Source organism: Platalea leucorodia (assembly GCF_965183815.1).
Source record: "Platalea leucorodia genome assembly, chromosome: 6".
NCBI classification, from domain to species: Eukaryota; Metazoa; Chordata; class Aves; order Pelecaniformes; family Threskiornithidae; genus Platalea; species Platalea leucorodia.
The window spans coordinates 1,302,184-1,314,796 of NC_138828.1; the positions used below are offsets into that span (position 1 = coordinate 1,302,184).

At 48.9% G+C, this 12,613-nt stretch overlaps 1 protein-coding gene across 1 annotated transcript; it reads right to left on the reverse strand.

Moving 5' to 3' along the window:
- Positions 1–352: 352 nt before the first annotated feature.
- On the reverse strand, positions 353–12,380 carry LOC309592698 (alpha-fetoprotein-like; the record flags this gene model as incomplete). Its single annotated transcript, XM_082316406.1, has 14 exons — positions 353–397; positions 1,369–1,501; positions 2,429–2,652; positions 3,430–3,568; positions 4,741–4,838; positions 5,470–5,602; positions 6,523–6,737; positions 7,077–7,206; positions 7,762–7,859; positions 8,738–8,885; positions 9,419–9,621; positions 10,579–10,714; positions 10,941–11,001; positions 12,296–12,380. The coding sequence occupies 14 exons, from the start codon at positions 12,378–12,380 to the stop codon at positions 353–355; spliced, it is 1,848 nt and encodes a 615-aa protein (XP_082172532.1).
- Between the last annotated feature and the right edge of the window lie 233 nt (positions 12,381–12,613).

Genomic DNA, 12,613 nt, shown 5'->3' on the forward strand with positions numbered 1-12,613 from the left:
TAAAAGGGATAAACACGTTTAATTTTGGGGTAAGCTGAGCTCTGCGAGCAGACCAGGTTTGCAGTTCCACGGCTCGGCGGATTCTGTGGGGAAATGTGATGTTTTATTCCCAGGCACCTCTTCTGCGCCGGTCACGGCGGCAGATCGGAGGGTGGCAGAGCTGTGGGCGGTGTAAACCGTCCTCCCTTCATCAGATTGGTGAGTGGAGAGCCACAACGTGGTTTTCTCCACTATGACAAATCATACGTTCGTGTTTACGCTTGATGAACATTTAGAAAAGATATGCTCCCTATTAACTTCGTGTGACTTCCTATCATTCAGCAAGTATCTTCCAATATGCTGTGCCAGCTCTTTATGCTGACAGCATCTTTTCGCTTCTTTTGATAAGTTCTGGACCCTGAAAAAAAAAAAGAGAAATATCGATGAGCACTAGAGTCGGGAAGGTGATGTACTTGTGAAGGAGGTCAGTGAGTACGGCCGCAGTAGGCAACCTTTCGTCGTCTTTGCAAGCTGTGTACAAATGTGTACAGGGGGCATGTACATACGTAGCTAGGCTTAAAAAATGTTTTGCTTTTACTGTTCAGCTCAGATCGCCTTAGGAGATTTGGTGTTTGTCAGAAGAATATTGAAATACAGTTCTGTTAGGGAGAGTTTGTAGAACGCTTCTCTGTAGATAGGCTGTTTGGCTGTATTCAGAGGTGGAAGTTTCTTATTAACGAAAGAGAGAATTTTCTGTGTTTTATCATTTAAAGCTTAATAAAGGCTTAGGAAAAGACAGAGCAAGGCTCAAGGGTCGTGGATGCTTTGTTGAAGTTCAGTTAAGGAATATATTGAAGAGAGAGAGATGAGACGTAGGCAAAAGCCTATTCACGGGAGGGTAAGGTGAAGCCCAGGGAGCTCTGCAGTGTGAAGTTCAGAGAACTGAAATAACGTAGGAAAGAGGAAAACAGAGGGAGGGAGAATAAACAGGGAAGCTGCTTTGACCTAAAAGGTGAACAGATCTTTTCCCTCCCTCTTGCAGAGGAACTTTTCAAAAGAAATTCAGTTAAGAACCGTCGGCCAGGGCAAGACTTGCACCCGTATCCTTCACAGCGCTCGGCCCAGGGGCTCCCCAGGAGCAGCTGAGCTCCGTGTCTGTCAACTGCTGTGCGCGAACACCAGACCCATGAGCTAAGTTCTCTAGCGATCATCCCACTGGTACGCATCTCCGCTCGCGCAGGCAATGAAGTTGGGCTTTGGAAATGTAACCGCAGGATTTCTGGCTCGTCAGGCTTTGGTTTTGCTGCTTAATGGAGAAATTTACGCTCTGGCGTACGCTCCGTGTTTCCGTTTGGATTCAGGATGTGCGGGTGGAAACAGAATGGATACCTCTTTCACAAAGCACGCCTCACGGTTGTCGTCTTTGCAGCACTGTTCCCGCATGGCAGTGAAGGCGGCCGTGACGGAGCTCAGCTGTTCCTGCGTGATCTGCGGCTTGTATTTGATGAGGTTGATGAGCATTCTGCAAGACAAGCAAAGCGAGCCCTGTGAGGCCGGGAGGTGAGCACGCGGCTCACGAAGCATTTCTCAAACGCTAGGCCTGCCAAGTCCCTCTCCTGTTACTGCCCGCTTTCTTTCTACAGCTTTTCCATTTCGATTCACCCCCCCGGATACGTATTTGCAGCAGGGAGCAAGGATGCGCCCTGTTCCCCTGTGAAATAAAACCCCCACGCTCGTTGTTGGAGCGGCTCCACCACGAATATGCGTGAACAAACCGTGCCGATGGCTCCTGCGCGGTGCACCGCCCCAGAGCATCCCGGACGGGACAGTATGGGTTCGCCACAGCACACGTTAAGGGCCAAAGAAGATTTTTTTTGTCTTGCAGTGACGGTGGAGCCGGGGGGAAGCGTGCAAGTTTGCTCTGACCAAGGCAACCAAACACTAGAGCTTTTCAGAGACTGAAGGAGTGCCTGGGGTAAAAGATGATGCGTGGGCTTTCCCGTTCGGGGGAATGAGCCCCGATTAAGCCGTAAAGGCCGAGCAGGACTTGAGGCAGTAGCTTCCCTGTTCGTCTGGGATCTTTTTATGCAGTGCCCTGTGCAGTTCCCGCAAGGGGCGGTGGGAGGGCACGTTTGTCGGACCTCGCTTTGGACACCTATTGCTTCCTTCCTGGCGGTGCACGTACCGGTGCTGCTCCCCGCCTCCGCAGATGACCGTCTTCTAACCCGAGGCAGGCGAATAGAGGTTGAGCCAGGGAGCAGAAGAAACCTGGGAGTAGCGTGAGAGGGAAGAAAAGGAGCTTGGAAGAGGGGTTGGGGAGCGCGTGGCTGCTTTTCCATGGCGTGTTGCAGAACACGGAGGCCAGGCAGAGCGGAGAAGGGAAAGGTGAGCGTTGCCAGGATAAGAATAAGAAACACGGGGGTAACGGAGTAAAGCAGGCATGGCTTACTCCTGCTTCTTCTGCTGTAACTTCCCCTCTTCAGTCGTACACAAGTCTTCGTGGAAAGTGAACAGACCAGGAGTCAAGGATAAGGGCACGTAATTCTCATCGATCTCTAGTTTCCCCATGCATGGCCTCCTGAGAGCGTAGGAGCTACTACAGCAGTGGCAAACTCCGGGGTTTATAGGATCGGTCAGGTGTCTCCTACAGATTTCTCCAAGCACGAGATCCAACTGTACCAAGAGAGGTGAAAAAACCCCCAATTTTACGTTATCTTTTCACTTCCAAAGATCCCTGAAATACATGCTGCTCTTAGTGAAGTTACAAAAAATAACTGAGAATTTAAATTAGACCTTGTTTGTAAGATAGAAAACAGGTTATATTTCTACTGAATGCCGACTTTTGTCAGTGCAAAAACGGCTCAGATTTTTCAGAATAAATATGTATGTGCAGTTTCAGGGACTGTCCTTTGCGTGTAGGAATGATGTGATTTTTCTTAAAACCGTGGGTGCATTTGATTTGTTTTCCTCAGCAGGATTTCTGTGGGTCTGTTGGGCTGTTCTTGTAAAGGTGAGGTACCAGCGGGTGGCTGGAGGACAGGCCCGAGCTTCTGAAGTACTTTGGTTTATGGGCTGGGGGAGTGCTTAGGGAGGAGCTGTACAACACCGATCCTTTTCATAGAGCACTGCGGCCTCAGGCATCGGGAAAGGATGAAATCGGGCAGGAGATGGTCAGCTTCGGAGGCAGCAGGGTGGGACTGCCTGCAGCCTGGCACTAGCCTGACAACGGCCCGATCCTCCTGTAGTTTAATTCAAGCATTAACTTCGATGATGCTGAGTTAGGCTTACTTCGAGCACGCATCTGGAAGCACAGCTTCAGGCCAGCTCAACAGCTCGGTGAGCATTTTGCTCATTTACCTTTACTCCAAGCCCTTGGACCCTGCTGGCAGCAGCATTTGTGGCAGAGTTTCGAGAAAAAGTAGGCCTAAGATAGAGAGGAAAACTACTCACGTTTTCCTCGGCGCAAGGCAGCAGCTTGTCCTGGCTTAACTGGCAGCATTTGGAGCCGATTGTAGTCATTTGCCTGGTGAACTGTATCAGCTCTGCAGATGTCAGCTGAGGCATCTTCTTGGTGAAGCTCATGAGAAGCCTGAAATGACAATTCCTTTGCTCTTGGCGTGTTTGTTCCAGCAGCGAGCCAGCCGCTGCCTTCGCATGCGTAAAGCTCGAGCCGAACCCCGCAGAACGCGCGTTGGTACAAGGGCAGGACTGAGCCTGGTGTTCATAAACTCACGCAGGCGAGTGTAAGCCTGCTCTGTCTGTTTGAGCTCTCTCCTTTGTCTGACCGGTCTCCTGCCAGGCTAAATAAATAACACGAAGGGTAACGAGGCCAGTTAGATGCTGGTGGGCCCTCTTATGACAAGGTACGGGCGTTATTCCCGTGTCACTCCTTTCCCTGGGCGTGCGGGGAGCTTGTCTCAGAGCAAAATTGAACTCGAGTGACTTCTCGGCAGACTAGATGAGGGCAGAAGATGAGCTCAAAGAATTTCACTTGTTTTCTCTTTTAGAAAAGCTCTGCTTATTAACCAGCGTGGCCAGGAAAACCTGAACAACTGATACACCCGGCAGAAGCAGCCCACCAGGTATGTCGGAAACCTCTAGTCCCAAAGGTCTTTGAAAGATCAGTCGTGGCCAGGAGCGCAAAAAGCCCCGTGCATCTCCGCAGAGGAGGCTAGCTGAAGCCTCGCTTGAAGTACGCAAGCAGTTTAGAGGTTTCGCTGAGATTGCTGACATACTTTAAGTTAGGCACGTGCCCATTAACATTGCAAGTCGGGGCCAAAGTTCCTCCAGGAGGCTTGTGCCTGCATGCTGCGTTTAGGCACAGCATACAGTTCAGCTAGGGGGGTTTTGCTCTGTCTGCCGTAGTGAGGAGCGTTAATGTTTACATCTGCTGCAGGAGCTGGATGGAGCGAAGCCGTTTGCAGAAGGCCCAGCACCTGTCTTGTGCCCGGATTTGTGACTCTTAAGTTACAGCTCACAGCTCAAAATGCAGCTCTAAAGCAAGAACATCACAGGGCTCATGGACAGGAGATGGAGCAAGTTGTCACTTCGCTCTTCATGAGTTGGGCTAAGGAGAGAACTCATGAGAGGCCAGCACATTGTTTTGGAAAAGATAAAAACCAAAATCCTTGAAGCGGTTACTATATCGGTCCAAATGCTCAAGTGGGGTGTTTCAGCCTAGCTTTTTTAACGTGTGTGGCTTTACTCCAGCCTGAGTTGTGTCTGTTACAGGAGTAACGTAAGGATATAAAAAAGTCATACTCGTTTTGGAAATAGTAATCTCCTTTCTCCTTGTAAATGTCACAGCTTGTCTTCATGACGCTTTCCGTTTCATAAATATGTTTCTTCAGTTCCTCCTCCTGGAAAAAATTAATTAATTTGAGGAGTCATTGTGTCAGGGGAATGCAGAATGCCCTCTTGCCTCATGGTAGGGCCCGGATGCCCATAGCTGCCTCTCACCTGATACATACCACCCATGTTTAATTGCATTAGAAATTCCTTATCTGTCTGAAACCTCTGTAAACTGCCTGAATGTGATAAATGCCCACCTTCCATCACACTGAAACATTTAATTTTGTGTCACGGATGGAAGGCTAGCTCAGAGACCCAGGGTGGCTCCTCACTTCAGATGTTTACGGCGCCGCTGTCTGTATCTCAGATAAGAACCGTCAGCGCCTTTTACATTTGCAGGAGGGCCATCAGCTCCCAAAAGAGAGCAGGGCTCACAGAAATGTTAGCTCCGTCCCTTTCCCTGGCATCTCTGTGTATCCCCGTTAAATTGCTCCACAATTCAAGATTGCGAAGGCTCCGTTGGTGCTTTTTCCATAGGGGAATTGGCAGGGCCTTGTCATAGTTGCTGGGCTTTGGTACGGGAGCTGCGGGTCCTCGCTCCAGACCTGGAGCAGCGACGCTCTCTATTTAGCCAGACCCAGTCATGCGGTCCCATGCTTGAATCCCTCGGGAGGCTGCGTGAAGCACGACGGCACCTACCCCTCTGCTGCAGCAGTCGTCTGGAGCGCCGGCTTTGCAGCACTCGTTCAGCAGGTCCTCGTATCCTTTACCGATTCTTAAAAGCATTTGAGCAGAAAATTCAGGGTGTCTCCTGGAATATTCATACAGAAACCTGCAATATGTGGAGTATCGGGAATTAGAGATAAGGAAAACAACTGCCCTCGCGGGGTCGGGGATGGTAAGGACGGCAGGGGTGCTTTCGGGATGGAACAGGGAGAATTCCCCAGCATCTCAGCCTGGGACTGAACGTGAACACATCGCGCCCGACTGAGCAGAGCATTGCCCGAGCGAGTCCTGCGCGTGTCACGCTCCCAGCTCAGCGTTACCTTGGGTCAAGCATAGCTTAGAGCTTTGTGAGGCTTGGGCTTTTGCTCTTTTTTTAATCCTACCTCAATGATAATGACATAATTTCCAGTGCCAGACCCATTGCTTAATAGCCGCCGAACAGATGAGCTCTGCTGAAGCAGTCACCCTGCGCAGCCGCCGTGCCCAGCCGATGAGCTGCACTTGTCATAAATGGAAGGGACGTATGTGATTCGAGGTGAATCCTCTGCCTTGGGACTCGATGTGGCTGCTCTCGCAGCCTGTGGCATTCTTGCCCAAGTTTACTACAGGTAGGATCTGGGATTCATTGCTCAAAGGAACACGGCTAAAACAGAAATGGGCCGATCCTGTTTGAATCAAGACACGAGTCTGACTTAAACAAGTGTTTCTGGAATTCCCCCTGAAGAGCGGATCAAAGCTATATTTTGGGCCCGAGATCAGAACCGATAGCACCTACGTTTCACACGCCGTTCCTCAACTTTGTCTCTGAAATAACAACCGTGCCCTGTCCTGCGCTTGTTCCCGTTCCGTACCTTCGAGGCTGGAGCGGTGTTTTACTGAGATCGACTGGCACAGTGTCCCATGCCTACGTGCTCCCAGAGCAGACAAATCTGAGGCTGATGAGCTGGGCTTTATCATCCACGCTGTCATCTTTGAACCCAAGTATTGAAACAGCACAACTGAAGAGTCGAAGACGACCCACGTTACCTGGCTAAGTGTGTATCTTTCTCCTGGGCAAAACGTTCACATATTCCTTTGTCTTCGATAAACTCCCTGACGTGGGGGGACAGCTCTGCAGGTTTGTCGTCATTTTCTGCATTAACTATGCATTCACTTCTTTGTAGCAGAGGCTTCTCACAGCACTTCTTGATTTTACTCGATAGGATGTCTTGGTTGGCGCAGACATAGTGTAGAATCTCTTCCTGTAAAACAAAAAAGGGAAGGAAGGCAATTTTACCAGATTCTCGTTGTCTTTTTTTTGGATCAGTGTTTTTCTCTCTCTTTTACAGGCAGAGAAGGTGACTCCCAAAGAGAAGAGGTGGCTGGCCACAGCTCTGCAACAGACGTCTGGCAGGAGAAGGAAGACGACTGAAGCCCTGCTCATCTCCTTGCTGCGGTCCCGTGCTTGCCGTTTGAGAGGTGCTGCTAGTTAAGCTCCGCTTGTGGAGAGCGATCAGTGCAGCACAAGAGGAAAAATAAAAATCTGAGAACCAGAAAAGCATTCAAGTTCTGCAAAGCTATAAATAGGAAACGAGTTTTACCCTATCACGCATACAGTCCAGCATATCTCCGCGACAGCAGTCCTTGTGCATGTTAGCGATATCCATCACAAGTTTGTTAACAGTAGCAAAATCAGCCTTAGGGAATTTTTGGCTTATCTGAGCAAGTTTCCTGCAAGAAAGAGAAATAGTTATTGTTTATTTTCACCGTGTGAGACACTGAGAGCTATCATCACTTTCCTGTGGAGGGGTTATCCATACTGCTCAGGAATGGTCTCTCCCTGCTCCCCTGCAGTTAGGAAATCCATGTCCCTACAAGCCAATAGCTGGGATGTTCAGTTATCCAAGGATCTGAGGTGGATTGCAGTGTGGGATGGTGGGAAGAAACGTGGCAGGTGAACATGAAATTACAGGAGCGACCTTGCGTCACAAACGGTTGAGAGAGATGACTTGCGTTTTGCTCGCAATCACTAACTTTCATCACAGAGATGCGTCCGTTCCCAACTTTGGGTTTAGATTGTGCAAGCTAAGGGCAGTTTGTGAGGAAACGGTGACTGCCGCCATGCATAAATTAGTATTCCTAACCCGTATTCCCGGTTAGATGCTGCTAGCGCCCTGCACGCAAAAAGGGGGTCGCTGTACCGTGTGCAGGTGTGGAGGCACCCACGGCCAACACGCGACATCCACGCTTTATTTCGAAATAATGATAAAGGTGGGGAAGACTCACAGAGCCTTTAAGGTCCTTTCTCCAAACTTCTTCAGGATTCCACACGTGTGTTCCTGCCTCAGGCCGTCGTCTTTGACGGGCTTCACCACCTTGGGTGCCTGGTAGAAAGAAGATGCAGACCATGAAAGGGGAAGAGAAGAAAAGACAATGCTTTATGCTAATCTTTTCCAATCTAAATGATTCTATGATTTTAAAACTACTGCAGCGATGTTTTTTTAAACAGGGATTTTTTTAATAGCGAAAGAAAATTGCTGTCCCAGCTGTGATGTGAATGAACTGTTGTGCTTGCCATTTAGTCACCAGCATTTCTTAGGTCAGCGTTCTGTGAAAAGAAACCAGAGCCCTTTTGCACAATAGTTCAGTGTTTTTAGCATAGGGGAAGAAATCGTCACCGGGGAGCTACGTGGCTGCCTTTGCATTGCTGTGAGCTAATGTTGAGCCGCGCCATCGCTTGCAGCCCAGCGGAGGCTGCGCGAAAGGCGTATTCGGCCATTCAGCAAGGGCAGGTTGCCCACGCTTGTTTCCCACCGTCACGGGTCGTTTGCCCTGAATTTCTGGCACTGGTTACGTGTGGGGAAGGAGGAGATGCGTCATGGGGCTATCAACAGGCAAAAAAACCCGGACTTTGCACTACGCGTAGCACCACGTCCTCTCTCGCATCCTTACGACCAGCCCAGTGCAGGCAGCAGAGTCGGGGCGGGCAGCGATGCCACCGCAGGGCGTGGGGACTGCCTTGGGCTCCCCGTAAAGCTACATCTGCCCAACGCCCCAAAGCCGGGCGTTTTCATGTGGGAGTTTGAGCTGTGCTTCAGGAGGGTATTGAAGTCTGATCTCAGCCTGACCTGAACAAGCTGAATGCTAGTATCAGGTTTAGACGCTGAAAAAGAAATGGCTGATGCCTGTGCTTTGGTATTGGTTTAGCTATAGGAAAGTCCCTGGTTGCACGTGAATAAACTAAAACGCTGCGGTGGAATACCTGTCTCCGAAAGCATTCCTCCAGGTCGTGAGTGGGGTCCTCAGCACTTCCGCAGCAGTTCTTCATCATCTCGTCGTAACGGACAGCGACAGAAAGGATTGTGGGGGCATAGAGGAATGGGTGCCTCCTGGAAACCTCATAGATAAAGCTAAAAGCAAGAGAGAAATGCCTTTAGTTTCGGCGTAAGCCCTTACGTGCAGGGGGCAACATCTGCCGTATATTAAAATGAGCGCTGCTAAAAGTGATTGTTTTCCTGTCATAACGACAAGCTGTATAGCGTGGTGTTTATCTTGGAAAAATTCTGAGGGGGGCTGATGGTTTCGTGGAAGTGGAAGTCTCAAATCCTGCCAGTTCTGCCTTAGAGGCAGCGAAACATCTGCTTGGCTTTTAGGGGCTCAAGGGAGGCCCGTGGTTTCCGATGAGGGTTTTAGGTGGGCTACGATGAAACAGGCCAGCGTGTTTGTCGTTTGGGCCTACAAACGAGGCAGGAGGTGGCAGAACAGGCTCCACACAACGACGGTGACAGCTAGATGAATTACGCTAATCGTTCCCGTGAGGAAGACAAACAAGTACGAGATTACAGCGAATTGTAGACCGAACTTTTTGGTTGATACTGCATTTGCTGACTCTAGGCTCATAACCGGCATATCTAGGCCACGAAGCCATGATTTATTTACTTACTATCCTGTTAATGAATGTTGATGCCGTGAATGATTTTTGCAGGCAGCTTCAGCATTTGGCCTTTCCAAAGGGGAAATGAACCCCCTCGATGCATTTTTAAGGGAGAGGAAGCAGTCGTTTCTTTCAGGATCCTTTTTAGCACAGCAGTCAGTAAACCCGGGAAGATTTTCCTCCTGGCAGATTGTATCGAGGAAAATCCCGTCCTGTGAAAAATCAGAAAAAAATTAATTGGTGTGAGGATTCCATTTTACTCTTGTGAGCTCTCTGCGGAGGCTTCTTGAAGCCAACAAGCCCTGACGTGCACGAGCACTCAGTTTGTCTCTTCGTGACCTCCTGCTTTGACTGCAGTGAAAATTAGGCTGACCTCTAAAACCTGTCAATGATGATTTCTCAAACTCTGACACCTGCCGTTACGCCAAGACAGACTCTGAAGTGCAACGGTTTTCAAACACTCTGAACTTACAATGTTATCCAGACCTTTCTTCTCCGTAACAAGCGAGACGGTTGTTTGATTTGTGTACTGCAGTATACACGTGTGCTTTTCTCATTACAGCAGGTTCGCGCAATGAAAAGCGTCTCGTTTCTTGTTCATCAGGCAGCGGCGCTCAAGGCCGCCTCCCAGTCGCGCCTCAGCTGGGAACCGTTTTCCTTCAGGGTTTGGGTCAGTGTGTCTAACAAATGCATCGTGAGTCGTAACGCAGACATTCACGTTTCGTGATTCAGTCTGCCAGCTCCAAAAGCGTGTTGGAGCATACGCCGTCAAAAACCAGGAATGCGAGGTCATGGAGTGGAGAAAAATGCCTAGAAACATTGCACGTGCTGGAAATATCTCATTTGGCTTCTCCTGAATCTTGTTACACCAGCCATAAAAGCACAACTTGCTGAACATCTTTTCGAAAGAGGCCAAGGATTTCAAAAGGCGCTGTGATGTTTGGGGTGGGGGGAGGAGAGGGGCTTTGTTTTCCTCCACTTATCTTGAGACGCGTTATAGATGGGAGCCTGGAGAACGAAGGAGTCAGTAAGGCCAAGCATGCGTACGCGAGGAAGTCACAGCTCTTCCTAACGTATTCATTCCTCTTTGGAAAAACACAAACCAGGGCTCTGAAATTACAAGTCACTTCTGAAAACGTTTGCCACGTTAGAAGCAGAAAGGTGCTTACCAAAGGCTTCCGACAATCCGGGATCTCTCCGGCTGCAGCAGCACACCTTTTGGCAAGGTCTGTCACATCTTCAGCCATTTTCACGGCTTTGCCGAACGTGCCTCCTTGCACATACTGGGCAAACATGATCATGGCACTGCAGAGGAACACACAGCATTAAACCTGTTGCCGGCCACCTAAAAACTAATGCTATAACTTTAACGTGCGAGACAGCAAGAGGATGCGTATCAGCCCGGGCTGAGCTGGCGCGGGCGGGCAGAACGGGTGAGCGTTTGGCTCACGGTACGTGTTCGCTTCCGAGTGACGCAAGGACGCTCAGCGGCGGCAAATTTGCAAGTAGTCGCTTTCCCTGGGCAACTTACATGGCTTTGAAATTATTCTCCTGCAGCTGAGAAAAACGTTGGCCAATGCTGGTTTTTTCCTCTGAAAAACAAGACAGCGTGAATAAAAAATGTTGACTAAATGCTTCGTTATATGCCCTTTTTTTTTTTCTGGTACTGGAGTCTTGGAGAAAGACGATTCGGTGGCTGGGGTACTGGCACTGGGAGCAGGAAGGCATGAGATTGAGCTCCCTATGCGACTTAAGCACGAGGCTGTGTCACTGCTTCTGACCTACGATGTAACAGGGCCAATAGCATCTCCCTGCCCAGCTCAAGTGTTGCAGGGACGAACACGCTAAAACCTGGAGGCCGCTCAGCTACTTTGATGACGTGCTTCACGTGATTCAATAAGCACCTTACCAAACACCTTTTAACCTCGCCTTAGCTATTTAAAGGTGTGCTTGACCACTCTTTAGCTACAGATGAAGGATCTTCTGTGCACAAAACGTGGGATAAGTTGAGGACTACATTGGTAGGCAAAGCTCCTCAAAAATTCAGAGAACTGCATCCTTCTGTCCATGTTGTGAACGGGCCCAGAGGAAAACAAATGTGTCCGATCTACGTGAAGATCCTGTGCAATTATTTTTCCTTTGCCACTGGGCCTGTATTACGGACAACTCTAAATGCAATAATTTCTTGAGTTCCTGGTTTGTCAGAGAATATTCTGAGAGATCAATTTTAAAAGAAGGGGCCTGTTCTCAAATCAAGAAGTTACTGTTTCACCCTTGTGTCGGTAGGGCTGAGATCAGTGTCAGAGGAGCAAACGAATCAAAGAAATAAGCCAGCTTCTCCCCCCCGAGTAACGTGGCGGTGTCGACTGAGACGGTAACGTGAGATAAATAACACAAACATCGGTTCTGTGTTACGCTCTTGGGCCATTTAGTGCATTTGGAAGTTAGAAAGATGAAAAAAATCTTGACTAATGGTAACGACGTGTACTGTGAAAGAAACCGCACACTACTGGAGGTTTTCAGTTGTTTCATGTTGGTCACTTGACCTTAGTGAGAAGCGTGGTCATCGTAGGCTCCTTCAAGCCTAAAATCAGTGGCCCAACCACATCCCTGTGGATTAAGTGACCCTTCACTAGACCTCCTCTCAGTAATCCCGGCCCTCCTGCACGCTGCACAGATTCTCAAGCCGTTAAGAAGCAACACGTCTAAGGCTGATCACAAAAAAACGTATACGGATACGGTTTTGTTGTATCCCTTCGACGCGTAAGAAAACGCTCATGTGGAACTGGCAGTGGCAAAGCGAGATACCAAATAACCACGCATGCGAAGTTGCAGCCATCAGTATTCTAGAAAAGAATAGAGTAAAAATAGGCGATATATTCTTACCTATGTCCCGATAACTTCTAGGCAGGGCTTTGACTACAGTAAGGCTCACCAGTAAAATAACATAAATTATTGTTCTCCAGTTCATCCTGTCAGATTCTGGCAGGGGCCTGGGGTGAGCTTGGTTCATCTGTGAAAGGCAGAAAGAATTAAGGGGAAAGAGTGACTTTTATACTCTCCCAAACGATTTCTGGTTAATCAAAACCCTTTTACTGTCATATAGAACATTAGCCCTTTTGGAATATTCCCACAATAATTAGACATGCCGTTATTTGCTCAGTATGATGAAGTGACCAGCCTGTTGCCAAGAAAGGACCTTGG